The 22,194-nt window shown below is 38.4% G+C and overlaps 2 protein-coding genes across 5 annotated transcripts; one reads left to right on the forward strand and one right to left on the reverse strand.

Annotated features, from left to right (window-relative positions):
* Positions 1-555: 555 nt before the first annotated feature.
* On the reverse strand, positions 556-8,394 carry ckba (creatine kinase, brain a). 3 transcript variants are annotated; one of them, XM_079635394.1, is made up of 8 exons: positions 8,299-8,394; positions 4,798-4,985; positions 4,484-4,638; positions 4,110-4,242; positions 2,995-3,166; positions 2,401-2,524; positions 1,065-1,254; positions 556-946 (listed from the first exon to the last, which is right to left on the reverse strand). In XM_079635394.1, the coding sequence occupies exons 1-8, from the start codon at positions 8,307-8,309 to the stop codon at positions 768-770; spliced, it is 1,152 nt and encodes a 383-aa protein (XP_079491520.1). In that variant the 5' UTR covers positions 8,310-8,394; the 3' UTR covers positions 556-767. The 3 variants fall into 3 exon arrangements, with proteins under 3 accessions (XP_079491520.1, XP_079491521.1, XP_079491522.1); XM_079635395.1 differs by lacking the exons at positions 4,798-4,985; positions 8,299-8,394 and adding exons at positions 5,391-5,595; positions 6,605-6,829; XM_079635396.1 differs by lacking the exon at positions 8,299-8,394 and adding an exon at positions 6,605-6,702 and having other exon boundaries at positions 4,798-5,595.
* Positions 7,499-21,745, forward strand: trmt61a (tRNA methyltransferase 61A). Of its 2 annotated transcripts, XR_013800226.1 has the most exons (5): positions 7,732-7,884; positions 9,020-9,410; positions 13,874-14,140; positions 20,984-21,401; positions 21,553-21,745. XR_013800226.1 is itself a non-coding variant. In XM_079635397.1 (4 exons), exons 2-4 carry the CDS (start codon positions 9,080-9,082, stop codon positions 21,295-21,297), a joined length of 912 nt encoding a protein of 303 aa, XP_079491523.1. In that variant the 5' UTR covers positions 7,499-7,884; positions 9,020-9,079; the 3' UTR covers positions 21,298-21,745. The 2 variants fall into 2 exon arrangements, 1 of the variants encoding a protein (XP_079491523.1); XM_079635397.1 differs by having other exon boundaries at positions 7,499-7,884; positions 20,984-21,745.
* Positions 21,746-22,194: the final 449 nt, after the last annotated feature.

A 22,194-nucleotide genomic window follows, 5' to 3' on the forward strand; every position in this document is an offset into this window, starting at 1 on the left:
GGTAGGAGTTTCAAAAGTCTCTTATGTTCACCAAAGCTGTCAATCAGTCAATCAAATAAATCAAAAATACTGTACAACTGTACAAATGTTGTTAACTAGCATTATAACTTGAAATATATTACAATAGAACACTTTAAAATGCAATTTATTCCTTTAATGGTAAAGCTGAATTTTCAGAATCATTACTCCAGTCTTCAGTGTCACATGATCCTTAAAAAAAAAAAAAAAACATTCTAATATGCTGATCTGGTGTTTAATACTAATAATAAAAAAAATTCTTAATGTTGAAGACTCCGATGTATAAATAAATGTCTTCAACATTATTAAGAAATGTTGCTTAAACAACAAACACACTTTGTGTGTGATATATATCTTTATTCGTATTCACTTCTGAACTTTACATCAGGTAGAAATTTAAGTTTGAGTGATTTCTAAAATTCCTTTCATTCTTAATCACGAATAACTGTAAAACTTAACAGGTAAAAGTAAAATTAATGCAGGAACCCTGGAAATGTAAAGAGGATAGAACAGGGAATAAAGACAATAAGCAAGTCATCACGGGCCACATTTTATTTTCAGATATTCTCATCCATGTTTTGCCCTGTGACATCTATATGTGTAACAAGAACTGACCAGAGACGATGCAAAGGACCCTTAAATAAAACATGTCTTCCAAGAACAAGTCAACAAACATTCAAATCAATCAATTAACAAAGGTGAGGGGAGGTGGAGGGAGAAGAATGTGTGAAGCGAGGTTGAAATGCAGTCTACTTTTGGGCAGGCATGAGGTCGTCAATAGACTGGCTTTTCTCCAGCCGTTTCTCCATCTCGATCATCAGCCTGACTCCATCCACCACCATCTGCACCAGCTCCACTTCAGAGAAGCCCAGGCGGTCAGCATTGGAGATGTCAAAAATACCCCCCACAGCTGCAGTGTCCACACCACCTAATGAACAGAGGCAGCACTTTATCATTGCCATCAGTTTACATGCATTTCTGTTCATGATACACGGTAGTATTACTAATGTGCTGTTAAATATTCTCCAGCTGAAAGCAGTTCTTACCTGTTCCACGTTTCTGCAGCCTCAGTCTCTTAAGGATCTCTTCAAACTGGCGGTACTTGCTGAGATTGGGCAGTTTGACATGCACTCCTGCACGCAGGCCTGTGCCGAGGTTGGATGGGCAGGTGAGGACGTAGCCAAGGTGCTCATTCCACATGAATGAGTGACCCTTGTTTTTGAACAAATCCTCAATCTGAAAGAACAATCGGTTTGAGTTTTTTGCAGCTCTGTTCAAACCATTATTTATCTAAAGTGTCTTGCATACACCAGAAATAATGTCATTTACAAGATAAAGCACATTTGAGGAAGAAGTTTCAACTTAAGATGATAAATCCTTAGCAAGTTATTTAAACTTTGACAAGATAGTCTTCACAAGGGTTCTTAAAGCGGTTTCAAAATAATTTGGCAAAAAAAAAAAAAAAAAAACTTGCAACGCGAAAAGCAAAAAACAAACAAAAAGGATAACTATAAAGTTTTAATAATCATACTAATTCTGTGAGAATAGGGAAGTCCATACCATAACAATAACGAGCAATGATATGATGTGGCCCATTTCACAAAGCTGGTTTTAGAGGAAATATATTATGAACAAAACTATGGTTTTTGGAGTTGAAGATAAGGGATTGGTAACTTGCGCTGCGTGGTTAATCCGCTCCAGAGCAGGTTTTATTCTGAGTAAAGTCCGTTCACACTAAGACCAATAACTATACTGATAAAGATAGTTCTAAATGTAAAAGAATAGTCCACATCACAACTATAACAGCACAGAGTAAAGATATCGTTGGAATCACTTTCAGAACAAATTTGTCAAGTGATGGACGATAACAACATTGACAGCCAATCAGAATTCACCCTACTTTAAAGAGCTCAAGAATTTAAAGCGGCATATGACTAAACTGCAGCACGTGCTTAAAACTAAACAGTATGTTGCGGTCCGCTGATGTGGACGCGAATATAGTTATCGTTTTCATTCATAGTGTGAATGGGCCTTAAGAGATTGCAAACTAAAATTTTAAAAAACACTTTCATGTGGACGTGCTCCAGAGTGAATTAGTCAGAGAGTTAACAAATCATCAGTCATCAAACCCTAAGTGGTTTTGTCAACTCTAAACCTTTTGAAACTCCAAGTTTGTTCAACTAGCAACAGGAAAAGTTTCAGAACAAGTTTTTCCAGCTGATGTATGATAAAAACCATTGACAGCCAATCAGAATCCACCTAACTTTAATGAGCTCATGCACCACACTTATAATAGAAGTTATTGTGCGTTGGTGTGGGCTCTGATATAGTGATGATAATTCTTGGTGTGAACGGGCCTTTAGGATCACAGGGACGTAATACCTTAGTGAGACCTGTGCAGAAACGGGTGAAGACCTCTTTCATGTTGCCACCTTTCTGCATGGAGATGACACGTAGGTGGTCCTCCTCATTCACCCACACAAGGAATGTCTTGGTATCATTGTGCCTGGAAGCAAGGAGAAAATGAGTGAGGGTCCTCTAAGTCCAACACAGAAATGCAATGGTTAAGCCAGAATGAAATGCTTTCCCAGTAAAGAACGATTGCCAGAGTATGGTGTCTGATATATAAACACAAATTTCTATAAATATAAATGAACAAATAAATATAAAAACTGGATACAAATTGTATCTGATAAAAAAAGCATATTTTTATAAAACTGAAATAAGTGCATCTGACCCTCATTCTAGGAATCAAACATCATTTCAATTAGCCTAATGTTGAGCCAGTACTAAAAACCAACCATTTTCTCAGCACATTTGATACTGGACGGTTTTAGTGTAAGACTGTTAAAAATATGCAGATCAAATTGCTGTTGCTGCATGTATTTGTAGGATCTGGAACAAACTGACAGGAAGTAGGTTCTTCTCAACAAAAGTAGCACAATCAGTGCATTAAGGACAATCTAGAACACTGACCAGATGCCCCTGGCGTCGGGCCAATCACGAGCCATCCCTGAGGCCAGCAGCAGGGGAGACACAGGCTTATCGAACAGGAAATGATCATCGATGAGCTGCTGCTGCTCGGCATCTGTCATGTTCTTCAGAGCGTAGTATTTCCCTTTGAGATCCCCCGACAGGACACCCAGAGCTAAAATAACAGATCAACAAATCGGTTACTAATTCCTTTATCTTTTTTTTTATAATTTCTTAAAGAAACATCCTAGACTACAGATTAAAATGTCTATGTAAGGAGTATTTATGTTGGTCCCATCACACGTGATGATACTCATCACCACTAGAGGGAGTCATATGACCAAGTTTCAGGAACATAAGTGCTGAATGCCAATTCGCTATGCTATGCCCTAAAACAATGTACTTTGAAGAAAAAGCAAATACTTTGAGTGTGTAGCAGGAGAAAACAGAAGTTTTGGGACATACTACCACATCATAACTGCATCTTTATCAGACCAGGTTGTGGCACAGTTACATGCATGCTGTCACAGTAAACTCGCCTGTCATTCTCAAATGCACACTCTACATTTCAATTCATTTGATTTATGCTACTCAGATCGGAGAGGCATTATATTGATCTGCCAGTTATGGGTCTTTCATGCGGAAAGCTCTCATCTTTTTGCATAATGATGCAATTGGCAAATCTTTAATACTTTAGTTTTATGCTGCAGTGATATTTTGGTATCGGTGGGATACTATTATGGTTTTCATTTTTACATTTTAATTTTTATCATAAAGTTTTAGTCATTTTGTTGTGCGTCATAGTTTGAGTTTATTTTAATGGTTTTCGTTTTAGTTAACTAAAATAACCCTGGTATGTAGTTGAACCAAACCGAATCCTCCTCCAAAGCACAACGGATTGTAGGCAATATTAGCTGTTAAAGTGCGCATGGACTTGCAATTTCTACAAATAGTAGACCATCCAAGTACCTTTGGGATACCCATTTCAACATACTACAGTTTGGGACACTAATTATAATTTCAAATACTATTTTAGGATGGATAGTCTGCAAATTGGGATGCAAAAGATCTTTTATGTCATGTTTCAAATAAACCGATGTGGTGCTGTAGTGATGTACCTTCCACAGAGAGCTTCTCAACGGCTCTTCGCTCTCCACGACTGCAGTGGGGCGGCAGACAGAATCCGCGGATGCTCCTGCCTGTTCTGACGCGAGAGCTCAGCACGTAATTGGAGTCCAGGTCATCACCACCCTGCAGGAACACAAAGTTTTTGTTTTTTGAATAAGCAAGATCACTGTATTTTGGTTGTATACAAGGTTGTATTTTGAAAATGTCTCCGCGGTTTTGTCTGTACAATGAAAGTGAGTGGGGTCTAATGTTGTTTTAGACAAAAACATTCTTAAAACATCTTTTGTTGTGCGTGTTTGAAATAACATGAGGGTGAGTAAATGACGGAATAATTTCTGAGTGATCTATCACTTCATCTGCATACCTTGAGGTTACTGGGGTTGAGGTCAGTCTTGTGTTTGTCTGTAGGCTTGTATCCTCCATGTCTGTCCTGAATAATAGGGTCCAGCAGGTCCTTGAACACCTCATAGGTCTCCTCATCCCCAGCCACACAACCCACAGTCATAATGAAGGGGTGGCCTGAGATGGGGAAAAAGGTCCATGTACACAATTTAGAAGCCATACACCTCAGAGGCTGGCATTTCTAACTAAAAACATCCATGCTTAACATCAAGTGCTTTCTCTTAGGACTATCTAAACCCTGACCCTGACCCTGACAGACTATGCATATTCTTTTACCAGGATTATCTACTCCAGTCTGAATGACGTGATCTATGGTGAAGCCATTGGGTGTGCAGTGCTGACGGAGGCGTCTATACATGTCCAGAGTGAGGACTTTGGCCATATGGTTGCAGTGCTCTGTGAGGTCTGGAAACTCATCCTCAACTGGCCGTTGCTTGATGGTCAGCCTGGCTAGCTTAGTATTGCTAAATAAATACAACAACACATGGGGTGAAAAAAGAAAAGAAAAAAAAACTACACTTTGCTGCCAAAGGATGAAGTCACCTGTTGGGTTCTGAATAGGTTAGCAGCACCATTTGTCTCAACAAATACTCTGAGCATTCTTTCCTTTCGGAAAACAGTGTTCGTGACCCATTTAAGGCCAATTGTATTTTATTATCCATGCCAGGCAGGCTGGTCTTATCTATACAGGAAATGTTTTTATTCAATGCCCTCTGCACTAAAACACAAGTCAGCAAGGTCACTGTCTAGCACACAACTATATTAACGCTACTTTCTGATTGTACTGTAACGCTCGCAATACACCTATTTGTTCTAAAAGTGCACGAGAGCCGGTCTTTAGAGGACTTTGAGTTGCTTCAGGCCTTTACCTGGGTTATCTATCCCAGTCTGGATTACATCATCCAGTGTAAACCCGCTGGGTGTCTGTTTGGAGCGCAACTTCTCATACAGCACCGGAGTGATGACCTTGGCCATATGGTTGTTGTGCTTGCTGAGGTCAGGGTATTCCTGCTCACAGGTGTTCTTCATCTTCAACTGGTTGTGACTGTTCCCGAAAGGCATGGCTGCTGTTCGCTGAGTGTGGGATTGGGGTGGAAAATAACTGGTTACACAATGTGAACTAAAGCCAAGAAGTTTTATACTAAAGAGACGTAGTGTGGGATTGGGGTGGAAAATAACTGGTTACACAATGTGAACTAAAGCCAAGAAGTTTTATACTAAAGAGACGGTGTACTAAAATAATGAATTTGTACATATATTTACAAAAAAATTGTAACAAGTTTAAAAATATTGTAAAATGTTGCAAATTGCAATCCTCAGTGTCTCAACTGAATCCATAGCGTGACGAATGACTCTTATGAACCGATTCTTTTTTTAGTGAATCAAACAGTGAATCATACGCGGCCAGTAAGTACGATGCCAAATCCGATTCTTTATAGTGAATCAAGGACGAAACACTCGGACGGTTATAGATTTATTTACGGTTACAGAATCTGACTTATAAATTAACCGAAAGTCAATTTTGCCATGTTCGACTGGACTAATGTTAATGAATACAAAAATTAATAAATAAAAAACGTCCATACCTGTAAAAATGGCAATTTAAATAATTTTACATAATTATTTTCTGATTTGTTAAATTATGCATCTTTTAAAAACATTAACGAAAGCTCGTCAGATCAGATGATTCAGGTCTACATCTAGTCATCGTTGCGTCGTAAACTAAAATGCACAAACTTTCGTGCATAAGAACGACCGATGCGATGCCATCGATTACTTAAAACTAGGCGTCCACTGGACGGCACCACTTCAACGAAAAAGAGAAAGGTTGAGCTGTCATTGTGGACGCTTTCTTTCACAAGAAGCCTAGAAATGTTCGGAAAATGCACGATAGAAGACCTCCACGATGCATTACAAAGCAAGTCTTACTGATCAAAAGGTTTATCCAGCACCTTTTAAATCGCCGTTTATAGCGTAGTTCCAATACTTTTTCCAAATAGCTACAATTTAAATTTCGATCTTGCTTAACGTTAAGCTCCTACGTTAACAAGAGAGATGAAAACTTCTGAATGAACACTCTTACCGTGGGTTGTGGAGCGCTAGAGCTAGACTGAGTTGAGACAAAGATCCCTATTTTTACGGTTGGAGTATGAACTCTGCGTGGCGTCCGTGTTCTCCAGCACCAGATAATGATGGAGCGTTTGTTTTATAGTACGGGAAAGCCGCTCCCATTGGCTGATATTTGCAGTCCATTCATCCCATTGGAAGAATCTGACACTGGAGTAGTTTGACTGCTCTCAACAAATATGTATAAGATGTGCAAAAATGTAAGAAAATGATCTAACGTTAATTTGATTAAGTTATATCCTAGTCGGTTGATTCCCAGGACATGGAAAGTGTTTGTTTTTGCAAAAAGTAAAAAATAAATTACGATTTATATTGAGATTAGGAATTACAATAGATTAATATGTAAATTAATAAAAAAAAGAAAAAGAAAAAAAGAAAACAACTTCATGTATAATGTGTGCAAGTGTTATACATATGGATGACACTCAGAATAGCCAGTAACGTTAAGGGCCTAACGTTACCTAATGTTATGTTGTTTTGTGAGACCCCACAGTATTGATTGTTTTTGTTTAAATTTGACTTTAATAATATGAATTATAATGCAAAATAATATACAGTATAATCTGACTTCAAAGAATTGTGTCATTATTTGCTCTAGTTGTTGCAAACCTGTATGATTTCCTTTCTTTTGTTAAACACAAAAGAAGAGATTTCGAAGAATGTTAGTAAGCAAACTGGTCCAAACAATGGGGACCAGCAACTGTTTGCTTACTAACATTCTTCGAAATCTCTTCTTTTGTGTTCAACAGAAGAAAGAAATCCATACAGGTTTAGAATAACTTGAGGGTGAGAAAATAATGACATGTGAACTAAAGTTATCCCTTTAACAGGAGTGCATTTCTGGTTTGAAGGGATAACGTTAAGTTACTTCAGTCTGACTAGAGTTGTGGGGCTGGGAAACACCGTCCAGGTGAATCTAAACCACCACGCAAATTCCTAATCTTGACGTTTAACTTATGCAAAACATATACTGTTCCTTTAAAATACTCTCACATCATTTTCCTGAGACTGGTTGTGTCGTGAGAAGATGACGTTTTGCGACAAGTTGTAGATTTATATATGGCGAGCAACGCGTTCACATGCGTTTGAGTCCATCCAGATGAGGTAAAGAGCCGCTCTGTCGGACCGCGTCTGCATGTAGCAGCTACATGCGGTTTATCAAGTAAACTAGCCACACACACAACACACGTGTTGTACTTTCTTTCTGCTCTATCCCTAATATAAAATACAGAAACGGTGAGTTTTTGAGTCTTTCTTTATGTTAAACATATCTTTATGTCGAACGATGTACGTTACGTTCGTTCAGACATGTCAGTCAGACGTTTAATTTCCAGCAATGCGTGTAACGATTAAGTTAACGTTAGCTTACTGTGTTTTAGGCTTTGAAAAACACTCGGTGGATCCTAATGAATGTTCTTTTTAAAAAGTGGAAACTGTAAACACGATGTTTTAAGAAATATTTATAAGTAACGTTAATCGATGATTTGTAATAAAACCGTGCTCTCTCACACAATCACAAAAAAGTCGCTGTTTAGCGAATCCGTTTCTCCTGTACTTCTCGTCATTAACGACAGTGACCTTGCTGAATCTAATACAATAACAGAAATGTTTACAGATATCAGTAAATGCGTTATTAACAGATTAACTTACATATTTCCCATTTGTTTGGTTTTGCTGTTCTGATTCTGAACTGTCTCCGGACTGCGGTTAGCTACACGGAAGGTTCTGGTAATGTTGGCAGGTTTGTCGGTCACTAACGGTTTACAACTGACGTTATTTAAATAAAAATACGCACTGGATTTTGAGTAAGTTCGTTGACGTTCGTGTTTTTATTTGAGATTATAGGCTATGTGTATGTTAATGGAAAAATATTAAACGTTTACATTTGTAAACCGTTTTCTTTCAGTACAATATTAGATTTGTTTTTATTTTAACTTCATTTTAATTTATTATTACTTTTTTACTTTTAAGTGTCTTTATTTTTACGTTTCTATTTAATATTAAAAACCTGCTTTTTTGGCAATATTGCTTTAATAAACAAAAGCCATAATAGACATAATAATCCTCCTAGAAGTGTCAACACAGTGGAATTTTTTATTTGTCTCTCTAAAAGTACAGAAATGAGTTTGACAGGATTTTAAAAGAATGACAGCATAGCTCTTTATTGCCATGCTGTTTATAATCCAGTTATAATTAATAAAGTGTCTGAGTCTGCTGTTTCATGCTTTTATCAACACATATATTTAAAAAAAAAAAGATGAGAATATCCTAAATATTCAATTTAGTCTATGAAGTACTATGATGGAATATAAATAATAATGTAAATGTTTTGTCCAGTAATAATTTGGTGTTTTGTTTTCATTTATGGCAGACCAGCGTAATTTAATCCTCAAGGCCACACTTCATTGAAGCTGAAACCCAGCTGTGCCTCATGAGTTTTGTGGAATACTCCGAGCTCATCCAAGAAGGGGATGTTGTCATTATCTTCCTGGGTCATGATTCCATGATGCCTATCAAAGTTCAGTCAGGAGCTCAGACGCAGACCCGCTTTGGGGTTATCCGCCACTCCAGCGACTTGATTGGACAGCGCTTTGGTACCAAAGTGACTTGCAGTAAGGGTGGTTGGGTTTATGTGCTGCACCCCACACCAGAGCTGTGGACTGTTAACCTTCCCCACCGAACACAGATCCTCTACACGACAGACATTGCCAACATCACACTGATGCTGGACCTCAAACCGGGCTCTGTCGTCTGCGAGTCAGGTAAGAATCAGAACCATCAAAGGATTTTGGGCATCTGTATTTTTAGATATCTTCTATACAGTCTTATCCTTGCTGTAGCTGTAATATTTGACTTTTAAGTGTCAAGCAGATGAGCTCAAGTCATATATACACAGAAGGACACTTCATATTCATATTTTGCTGATGGAGGTTTGATCAATGAAAGTGCTCCATATGCCTCCATATAACCCTAATGCAAAGTAACCCTACTCTTACGAGGCTCAAAGACAGCTCAGCCTGTCAGATTAAATGCTGCCCACTTTTCTCCCGTGTACTTCTGATATCCACCGTACTGCAAAGCTCATTCTTAAAATGGGAATAAAGCAAGTCTGAATGAAGATTTGTTCAGACGCTTTATTTAAAATATTGAATGATTTCTGTTCAACACAATAACGAAAGTATATTGTCCCTGTAGGTCCTTAAAAAGTCTTAAAAAGTCTGAAGTTTTAAATTCAGTTTGATCCAATTTAAGGCCATAAATTATATTTAATGTTTCACACAGTAAGTATATGAAAGTCAGTCTTAATGATCATTTCAAGATGCCTTACATTTGGGTACAGAAAAACAGGAATTGCAACAAGGTTTAATGTGATTATTAAATTTCAGAAGGCTATGATTTCATTTATAGCACAATTAATGAGCACACACATTTCAAAGTACAAACACAGCGCTTTTGTGGGTTCCACAAGCTCGTGGTTTCATTGATATATTAAAAATCAGTGCATCGAGACAGTCTGTACATGCAATCCATTTGAAAATAGACAAGCCAACTTAATCTATGAACAGTAAAATAGGTCAGATACATGCGATGTGCTTGGCTTGCATTTTATATCATTGAATATTAAACTTACGATTAAACATCGTTAGCCATTATACATATCTATTCAAATCAATAGGCAGCGCTGCCAGCGCAGTCAATCAATGGGCTATTACGTATTATCAAATGTAATATTATAAACAGATGGCTAGTAAATTGTACGATTTCTCTCGCCTGATTGAGTTCGAGGCAAAAAAATAAGTGTAGCGCAGATATCTAATTGAATTGCCTACTGAGCTTTACATACCGGCTTGGCTGAGAGCGCCCTCTGTCGCTTTCTCTCACACTCTGCACTATCGCACTCACCTGAGAGAAAGAGAGAGGCTTTTACACATACCACGCAAAGAGAATTGACGCTGTCTCTGTTTTTAACCCTAATTAATTTGAACATTGAAGCGCAAGAAGACGTGAAAACTCCTTAGCCAAAGCTGTGTCTGACAAGCACGCAAATACTGAATTGAGCTCTTTTTCACGTCTTCACACAAAATTGTCAACATGCCTGTCTTGGCGAGTATCCTAGTAAACATACCGGTAGTCAATTATGTCTTAATTGAACGTAAACAGTCGAGAAAGAAAACGCATGTGTGCAGTATCAGTGTAATGGATCCGTGCATCGTCTTAAAGTGACATCAGCCTAATATTACTGCTGTCTGTTTTTAATGTTAATCAAACAACAAAAGACTCACTGCAAAAAATCACTCAATGCTCTTGACTGAATAGCTTTTGTAACTTTAATAAGGATCCATTTATTTAATTTATACAGTGAAGACTGCAGTGTTTTTACATTTGATTAAATTTCTGTGTCTAATCTCTATCTAACTACTGTTAGATTTACCTGAAAAAAACTGAAAAGCACGGTTTATTTAATTTGCATCTTTGTTCTATTGTGTTTATTTGTGCTATTGGTTGTAGTTTGATTATTTGTTCTTATTTTATTACAGACTGTTTATTTGACTTTAATAGTGTTTGAAATTTATATTTTATACTATTTATGTATAATTTGCATTCTTGCATTCCATGTAAAAAGTCTGGTGAGTAAAATGAAAAATTGACTAGCCAATGGTGACTCGAGCTTCAGTGTGTCCATAGAGGGTTGCAAAAAAAAATTAGTCCACATAAGCTTAAGGTATTGTTATTCGTTACAATGGTAACCACTTGCGTGTATTGCCCTTCTCGTGTATGAAAAGTAGCCTATCTGTACACATGACGGGTGCCAAAATCGCAAGAAAAGCTTGATGTGTTCTGACAACACTTTATGTAAGCGTGTTCTCTTTGTTAGGATGTTGATATAGCAACTGTTCAAGTTTCAATTAAGTTTAATTCTTCCCGTTTCTCCTAATCCGATATAAAATTTCAGACCGTATTGTCCATGCATAACTGGTAGTAAAACAATCATATAAGCAAACTTAATTATATGCCAGTTTAACATGAGTAGAAGAAAATAGAGAAAAGTTTTGGCTGTCAAAATACTCCCTCACCTTGCTGATGTTCCAAGTGGACATTTCTCTGAACTTGTTTTCTGCTCCAGATATACACTTTTCAAAATAATATATTTTAAAATGTAACATTAATATGACTGTAATTTAAACGTAGCTTTTGTAAATAAAAGGAAAACATTAAATGTGAAAAAAAAATGTATCTTATCGACTTTTTCACGTCGACTAGCAGCAGCAGTATTGTTTAATCGACTTCAATCTCGCACGTGTCTTTTATAGATAGATTTTTCTGTGCTCACTGGCAGATATTTGTTGTTGTTCACCTTGAAACAAGGTGTATTGTGAAAAGTGCAATACAAATAACATTGACTTGTCTAGTTGCAGTGGGCAGAGTAGGCTCGGCAGAGATGAGATGGAGACGAGACTCTTTTCAATTTGGCCCATTCAACTTGTTGGTCCTCTTGTATTCTGAATGAATCCATTAAAGGCTGTTGAGCGTGCGCGCGCACACATAAAACACACACTCTGCTCTGTCCTCAGTGCCCTCCAAACTCATTGAGCTGGACAAGCATTTAACACTTGGATATCAGTGCAGTGTTCAGGTGAGAGTGACGGTCCCACAAAATTGGCACATGTGCAGAATGAAGTTTGTTTTTCATCATTCAAGGATACTATTGGCTATCTCTTTAGGAATAATTCAGTGTGTTCTTTCTCCCCTGCTGAGCCTCTCATTCTTACGTCACTCACTGTTCTCTGAATGCAACGCTGTGGACCAAACATTGACCCTATTGTTGCCATGAGAACAAAAGCATACTAATGGGTTCTTGAAGAGGAAGATGGACCATTAACACCAGAGCTTGCTCACATGCACGTGTATCACAGTGTACATGTTCATGCACACATTATTACTGTATTTAACTCTGTGACCATGATTACATGCATGTGCACTTTTTTCTGATAAAGGTCAATATTCCTTTAATAAGATGTTTTTTTGTTTTTGTAATATTCCACATGTTAGTGGCCCAAATACAAAATTAAAGCATGCATGTAGTTTTCCTGTTATTCTTTTGTGGAATACTGGAGATGCTTGCTTTTGCCATTTATTGCGGTGCGTGATTTTCTGCACAGGAACTTAATCAACTCATTAATTGTCATTCATGTCATAGACAAAAGCACACAACAGTGCAGTGAATTGTAAAATGTAGAGAATGAGACTGTGCAAGAAACTATGGAGTTGTCAGTCCGTCTGTAAATTAATTACTTATTTCTCCCTAGTATTGGCTTATTCACATTGAGCAGATTCTCCTCTTAATCTGAATCCTGGTGCATGTAAAGGTAAGGTAGTCTAGTTAGTATCTGTGGAGGGTTTTGTCTACATTTACATACCCAATTTTCAAATTAAGGACTTTATTTTGAAAGAGACACACAGTGTAGGAATATTACAATTGTATAATATGCAATTATGGTGCATATTCTGATCCAAATATGGAGCATAACATTATGATGCATATTCTGATAGGCCTATTCCAGTCTTATTCTAGAAAATTAAATATTGGAATAGTTACATAGAATAGTTCACCCAAAATTCTGGCATAATTTACTCTCTCATGTCAATCCGAACTCATACATTTTGTTCATCTTTGGAACATGCATGAAGACATTTCTGTCTCTCAATTGAAAGTCCATGCAACCAAAACTTTGATGCATTAAAGAGTTCAGAAAAACATTGTGAAAGTCATTTAGGCTTTTATTCCCATGGAAACTTAACAGCACGAGAGCACATCAAACATGGTAAACAGAAGCTCAAGTGTGCTCAAGCGAACCAATGAGGTTTGTTCTTGTGTGCCAAACAAGTGCTTTTGAGCTTCTGCTTACAATATTTGATATGCTCTGTGTGTTGATCAATGTTTATATGTGAATAAAAGCCTTATTATATCTGTTCATCATATAAAGCAATCCTGTTTCTTCAAACACTTGGATTAAATGGCTCGATTCATATGGATTACTTTTATGACCTCTTTATGAACTTTTTGAAGCTTGAAAGTTCTGGTGGAAATAGACTTTTAGTGATGGGACAGAAATTTGCATTGCGAAAAAATGTAATTTGATATTAATTTTATAATCTCAAACTCAGACCACTTATTCCCAGTGGTGGGCTTGTTTTAACAGCAGGTTTTGTGTTTGTTTTCCAGGTACAGGCAGCGGCTCTCTGTCTCACTCTATTTTGCGGACCATTGCTCCCACCGGTCACCTGCACACAGTCGAGTTCCACGCTCAGCGAGCCGAGAAGGCCATCCAGGAGTTCAAGGAGCACAAGGTGTCTCACCTGGTTACCGTTAGAAACCAGGACGTGTGCGCGGAGGGCTTCGGCATCACAGGTGTAGCTGATGCGGTCTTCTTAGACATCCCTTCTCCGTGGGAGGCAGTCACACATGCCAAGAGGGCCATGAAACGCAAGGGTGAGAGTACACAGATTAAACTAAAGAGACATTACCATATTAATTCTAAATGGCATGTGGTTCTCTGTAGCCATGATTAATGAATGAAGCCACTAAAGCGAGTCTTCAAATCACAAGAAATAAATGTCACTGAGTGTTACAGTTATGAACACACAACTTTACAGGCATATAAATGGTGCAATTTTAAAATTAACAATATGCACACACTTACAAAAAGTGCTTTATATGTATGGTGTTTTGATATACAGTATATACCATGGTATTTTCCTGGTTAACCAAGGTAGTTTTAAGAATACCATAGTAAAATCAAGGGACATAAAAAAAAAAAAGATGTGTAATATACGCCTGAAGAAACTCCCATCATCTGCCATTGACCTCAATGGAATGGGAGGTTTGAGGGTGAGATTACTACTTCTTGAATTGTGAATTTCTTGTTTAAATTTGTGTAGGTTTTCATCTCAGTTATTGAGGCAGCTTCTGTCAATCATAGACAGAGGCCTCTTGTTCTGCATAATTACATCTTAGTGTTGTGCCAAAATGATGTCACACCAGTAACTTTAATTAATCATGAAGACTTTGGCTTGAGTTTGCCCAGCTCGAAAAGATTTCAATGTTGTTTTGTCTGTGGTTTCTCTGATCATTCTGTTGGAACAACTATTTGTTTTTTTATCAAGTGGGCATGTCAGAAATGGTTTCTTCAGAAGTGACCAGACCACTTGGCAAGAGGCTGTTTCCATGGGAACTACATCTCACTTTGCCCTACTGGGCAGGCCTAGACTAGTCAGTGTCCCAGTAAGGGGTCAGCAGTCCTTGTGTATGAATTATTCCCCTGTGTCAGTAGGATATTGAAAGAGTAATTTTCATAAAAATACAGCCCTTGGCTTTTAACCCATAATTCTCCTGCCTTTGTAAAGGTTGAAGCTTAGATGTAGTTGAATGTTTTTTTTTTTTTGGTTGGTTGGTTCTGTAATTTAATAAATTTTTAATAGGCTAAATGGGAGGTTGACAATATCTGGTTTTGTTTTCTTTTAATCTAGCCTAATTATTTAGGTCAAATTTTTAATAAATTAAATAAAAACACGTACAATCATTTTACAAGATAAATTTCAAATAATTCATTTAAAACCATTTTGGTTGAAGTACGTCATACAGTAAGACACTGCTGCAATTTCATAATTACCCAAATACTTTGGGTCTGATCTGGGTAAAGATCTGCCTTGGCGGAGTATAAGATTAGAGAGGAATCTTATCCAGGAATCTCCTGGAGGAAATCAAGTCTCTCTCTCGGTCTCATGATAGTGGAATTTCTGCTGCGCTCTACGTTACACCCCCTTTTTTCAGACTCTGATTTATAATATACACACACGCAGAAGGTTTTGCTGGCAGGGTAATAATGACCATAAAGGGGCATGCGGTGAGACTTCAGTGAGGATGGGCAAGGCTCTGGAATTCTCATAGATTTGCTGATCTCTTTCTGATTCTTTTGACAAATTGACTATCTTGTGCAATACTTATCAGGAGTTCAGTGCAGAAAACTTTAGCATGGCTCTGACTATTAAACTTTGGTTAACTCCAAGCCAGTTGTCCTTGACTACTAACATGTTTCTCACAACATGTACTTTTTATTGCTATTATGCAACAATCAGAGTGTGTAGTGATATGAGCTGATTCTTTATCCTGTCTGTTTCTTTATTTCTTCTCATTTTTGGCCTGTCAGTCTTGTTATTCAGTTTAAGGGCTCAGAGAATCCGAGCTGTTGGCGTGACTCATTTCTTACTCAGACCCCTGTTGCCAGGAGACCTGATGTCTCTGTTTATGAGTGCGTTTTCATGCAGAGGCCTTATTTGTCAATGGAATTGCACAATCAAGTCTCTCACTCTCTCATATATACTTGACGACATTGTAAATGGTTACAGAGAAAAACTGGCCACAAAACTGTGCACGACATGCACAAACGAACTGAGGATCACATACTACCACACTTTCAGTCGTCCCAAACAAAATACACTTATACAGAAACATACAGGGCATTTAGAGTTGATAGATTTCACAGAAATTAAGTGTATGATGGAAAAATTAGGTCCACCCATAAACCTAACCTTTGGGGCGTACGCACATGGTACAAATTTGCCACCAAAGCGAAAAATGGTTACAAATTCCTTTGAGAGTGCGTTTAAGGACGACAAACATGTTTTGAGCCGATTAACACTTATTGTTTTCATTAGTCATGCGTCTACGTTTCGGCATGAGTTTGTCAAAACGACTTGAATGTCTTGTAGTGTGTGATCCTCAGTTTTTTAGTATGATGTCCAGATTTTCTCTGTAAGCTTTTATAAGTCAAATGTATGACACTCTTCAGGTTTTAAAAGTTGCGTAGTGTATTCCAGCCTTAAGATAGATGTGCTTTGTGTGACGAGTGCTATTTGAGTTGCCTATGTTGAACGTTTCAAATCATTGTTCATATTGTTCATCCATCAACACCTTGAACTCTGCATTATGTTCCACGCAGCAGAGTGCGATGCACTGTGTGTTGTGACACATTCCTCCCATAACCATCATTAAAATTGTGTGTGCTTGAGCCACAGTAGACTTCTGTTGGCTTGGACCTGACAGAATAGCCTTGTGCATCGGTGGGCCTTGGGCGGCAAACACCCTGTTGCCAGTTTGTGGTTTGTCCCTCCTCGGACCACTGTTGGTAAATTTTCATCACTGCTGACCTGGAGCAACCCACAAGCCTTGCTGTTTCAGAGATACTCTGACCCAGTCGCCTTGCCATAACAATTTGGACGTTGTCAAAGTCACTCAGACCTTTATTCCTAAATATTTCTCCTGCATCCAACACGTTGATAACGAGAACTGATTGTTTGCTGGCCATCTGATCTACCCACAAGTAGAATCACAATTAGACAGCAGGGTAGCAACAGAGTTGGGTTACACTTTATTACAATTTAATTATACTACTTGGTAATATCATTGTGTAATTTAAGTAGGCTACTTGTTAATATCAATTGACAATATGCACTTACTATAGGATTAGGGTTTGGTTGAGGGTTAGTTGCATGTAATTATGCATACTTTACTGTTATTACTATGGTAAGTACATGTAATGTGTAACAAGGACACTGTAAAAAAAAAAGAAAAAAAAGGGTTACCTAGAGTTGATAGTTAAGCACATTACTTATAAGAGGCTTTATTGTGATTTAGAATCATATCTGGATACTTTAGATCGGTCTTGGGCCCTGTCTCACACCTGGTTGCCCGTTGACAACAACGTTGGCCAGCAACATTGCTCAAAAAGTTGCCCGTATATCATCACCTTTACTGTATTGCAGATTTTAGGATGGCCAGAACGCAGTATTTACCAATCAGCAATGAGTTATTTGTTTTATAAAAGTATTTTTTTTGGCACCAAGTGACTTTGGATCCCTGGTGCATCCCTGTGAAAATTGTCAGGCTCAAGAGAAGAGAGTGAGACAGTTCTGCATTGCTTTCCTACAGTGGTTTCCATTCATTATAGTTTTGTAGCGAATGTTGAGAGTTAAGGATGGGGTCATGCTGGATGAGGTGAATGTGATTGGATTGAGTCTAAAGACAGAGTAAACTATACCCATTAAGGTCTCTTTCTCATACTTCTCTCCTCACAGCACCCTGTCTATCTTCTTACTCTGATCAGCAGTGGCTATTTTTGTGCATGTTAGTAATACCACCTTAAGCCCAAATTCCCTCCAATCGTGTTAGTGGAGCAAGATGGGAAAGGAGTGGAAGAGATTGCTGTTTCAATTTTACTCCTCTATTTATCATGATATTATGAAACCGTTTAACAGTAAGACAACAATATGCAAACATGTGCATGTCAACCGCTCTCTAACCCTTAACAGCTTAGTGAGTTATTGGTTGCTTCCAGTAAGCCTGTTGAGGAACCATATTCTTTACGACATCACTTCCTGATTATTTTCAGCACTCACAGTCACACTAGGCACGGTTGCCTTGTAACATGCCCTGGCGTGATTGCCCCCCCTCCCAACCCCCCCGCTGGCCTGCACTTACATTGCACAATATTCTGGGCCAGAGCACGCTTGTGTCATTTTGCATCAAGTTGCATCATTTACGATGCAACTTTTTGTTTTGTTTTGTTTTCATTAATTGACTGCCTATAGACTTCCAATTTATGCTGTGCTGTTATTTTCACTTGATTGTGCTGCACGTATCAAAAGATTATTACAGTGGCAGCTTACTTTAATGGAGGAATTTACAGCTTTACTTGCAAACTACAATTCAGGTTCATCAATAAGGTGAGAACCAGACCCGTTATAAACCTAAATATACTTGAATTAATTAAAAAGTTTACTATCGCTGAGAACACCCGTAGACTTGTTTTAAAAGACATCTGTTCTGCAGTTCCGTTTGATGCCCCTAGTCAGACACTTCAGCTTTACATCCACAATGCATGACATTTTTGGATCTACTGAGGAACATTCTCGAGGTCAAATGGCCATTTCTTTTAAAAGAACTGAGCAAAGTACTGAGTCCCTGTTCCTCATTGCTTATTTCAAGTTTCAGGTTTGATTTGACGTCAGCCACATGTGTGATCTTATCTGGTATTTGATAAGGTTTTACAAATAGTAACCGCTTGTTGCTGTCAAACAGAGAGGTTCATTTAAACTACTAATAAACAGCTATTCTTGTTTGCACAGTGTAGCACAAGTGCTGGAGACTTGTGTATCTGCTCAGGGGTTTGATAAAGAACAGATGCAAACTTGTAGACAGACATGGTGAGTCACAGAGATCCAAATTACATTCATACCACATTTTCTAAATCATAGAATGAGAGGCTTTCTCCAGTCTCAGGAGACCATGGATCACGCCGGATGAGGAACCCCAGTGCAGTCAGTTGTGACTCAACAGTCCAATTCGGGAGTGGCAGTCTCTGCCACAAAACCTGCAGTTGACAAATGCATGGAATTGTTTTGCATTAGTTTGTCTGCAAATTGGCAACACTGGCCCAGTCTGTTTTACACTCAAAAAAGGAACTGAACAGATGACACAATAAATGTGTGTGCTGACTAGGGTGACCAGATGAGATTGGCTGAAATATCAGACAATAACTACTCCAAGATTTTGCTTCAGTATAATTTTCGGGACAATTTGGGTCCGGATTTGGGATTAGGGACAACAGCTTAGGTTTCGGGACGTCTGGTCACCCTAGTGCTGACGAACATTTGAGTTGGTTAAGAGGAACATGCCACTCTAGTTTATACGGAATGCAAAAAAACGCAGACACACTGGACAAAGATGAAACTATCTAGTGTGAGTGGCTGTGTTTGCGATATCAAATGAAGTATACTTTGAAAAGGAAATCCGTTTGACTGTACGCATATGCTAGTGTTTGTGTCAAAAATTAAGTATACACTCTTAAAGGATTAGTTCACTTTCAAATGAAAATTAGCCCATGATTTACTCGTCCTTAAGCCATCCTAAGTGTACATGGCTTTCTTCTTTCAGACGAATACAATCGGGAGTTATATAAAAAAATATCCTGACTCTTCCAAGTTTTATAATGGCAGTAGATTGCAACCAACAGATGGAAGCTCAAAAACGTGCATCCATCCAACGTAAACGAACACCAAACGGCTCCTGTGGGTTAATAAAGGCCTTCTGAAGCAAAACGATGAGTTTGTGATATAAGAAAAATATTAATATTTAACACGTTACAAAATACATTTCTAGCTTCCGGCTAAACGGTCATAAGCAGTCTACTTGCCCCAGGCCCTAATGCGCAACTTACGAAATTTATGACGTCAGAAGTAGCTTAGTAGTGTATGGCATAGTGTAAATATCAGCAGTACGCCACATTACTCACATAAGTTGCGCTTTACACTTAAGTGGAATCCGTATGTTCATTTGGCCGGAAGCTAGTTATTTTACTTAATAAAGTTTTAAATACTAATATTTTTCTTACACAAACTCATCGTTTTGCTTCAGAAGGCCTTTATTAACCCCCCTGGAGCCGCTTGGAGTTAGTGTACGAGCTTCAATCTGTTGATTGCAATCCACTGCCTTTATAACATTTATTTTTGAGCGTCGGTCGACTTAGGATGCCGTCCGGGTTTTTTTGGGCCGAATCAGCGTGTTGAATCTGCGTCGGGCCATCTGTGTGAGAGAGAGAGAACTCTGATTGGCTGTTTAGCTTAGCGAACGAGTCGGTGCACGAGAATAAAAGTGAAAGTGATGAAGGTGAGCAAAGAAGTCAAGACGGCACTGACAGAAGGCTGACCTGAGCATTCGAATGCACAAATATTTTCATTATTACATGAGCCGACTGGAATGAAGAAAGTGATCTACATGATTTATATTTAAAATCATAAGCAAGTGCTGCTTGGTTTTACAGTCTGCAGTCCTAGTTTCAGTTTCCCTTTTTGAATGATGAAAATGGACTATAGATACCTGCTGATATATACAGTACGGATATTACATACACGCAGGCGCAGAATGTACATGCTAGTTGACGGTCGCATTTAGTCCTTTTGGTGTGTTCAAGGGCAGCTTTTTAGGTCGAGACGCAGCCGACGAGAGGCGACAACATAGTAAGCATAAAAATATTTCGTCGCTGCTAGTTTCTTCGACTTCGGCTTGGTGTGTCCCGAAAAAGAACATTTTAGAATCTAAAGGACACTTGTGCATTGAAAAGGTTCCATGGATGTTAAAGTTTCTAAATGGAACCATAGATGGCTATAAATAACCTTTATTTTTAATAGTGCACTTTAGGCTTTAGTATGATAATTTGCTAATATGCTAATAATACTAGAAATAAAGCTCACTGCTTTTCTTTTTTCTTGTCTTCAGGAGGTCGTCTCTGCTCCTTCTCACCGTGTATAGAGCAGGTCCAGAAGACTTGTGAGGCTTTATTGAACCATGGCTTTGAGGAGATCTGCACACTGGAGGTTCTGCTGCGCGTGCATGACGTTCGTTCTGTCACTCTGCCCTTACCAGACTTTGGACCAGAGGAGTGCGGTACTAACAGCACACCTTCAGATCTTAATCAAGAGGAAGTCCCAAACACTGGGAACACCTCTGTAATCTGCAGGACTGCCACACCACCAAGAGAAATGGCAGGACACACTGGATACCTCACCTTTGCTACCAAACCACGCGACTAGAAGCATTGCTGAAGCTGACCACAGAGGAGACTGTTGTAGAGTAACGCAGACTCGCTAAATCTCATGCAATGACGTCACCTGTACACACCCTCAATATCCGGGATGCCCAGTCTTGTTCCTGGAGATCTTCCTTCCTGCAAAGTTCAGCTCCAGCCCTGATCAGACGCAACTGAACCAGCTACATAAGATCTTCAGGAGCACTTGATAATACAGACAGGGGTTGGATTTGAGCTCTGCATGTGGGTGGATCTCCAGGAACAGGATTGGGCATCACTGCGGTCTTGTTTAGCTTCATTATATATAAAAGATTGGTTTACAGCTAGATGGGCTTTTACATTAATGTAACCATTCAGTGGATTACAGATTGATGTTCGTTTTTATTTTTGTGCTTTTTTTTTTTTTAACTGGTAGATGTTTTGTTTTACTACAATAAAATATATTGAGATGGAAAAAACATTGTAGTTTTTGTATTTCTTTCTCGTGCTGTGGCAGCTTTGTATGACTGTCAGCTGCTGTGTGCAAATACTGCACACGTTTGACCATTCAGGGAAAACAAGGTAGAGTGGCTTGGAAATGTATGCTGTCCATGACGTTTATGTGTCATGATACAATTTAGACAAGACAACATCATATAAAGCTTTAAGTGTGAGGTTTTTATTTGTGCTCATTGATGTGATATCAGCAGTTTCTCACCACCAGCTCTCTAAATTCAAGGTTGTTACGGTTTGTTCTGTATTTGTGTATGTTACTTTCTTGCGTGTGGAATGCAAGATACTGAAGAAGAACTAGATGCGCTAACATCTGGTAAATGTTATATCTGAAACAAACTGCTGAGAGCTCCTCTATCCACGAGTCCAAAAAAGGCTGTCCCTCTGCAATCTGATGCCTTCAAAGATG

Source organism: Phoxinus phoxinus, assembly GCF_949152265.1.
Source record: "Phoxinus phoxinus genome assembly, chromosome: 14".
Taxonomy (NCBI): domain Eukaryota; kingdom Metazoa; phylum Chordata; class Actinopteri; order Cypriniformes; family Leuciscidae; genus Phoxinus; species Phoxinus phoxinus.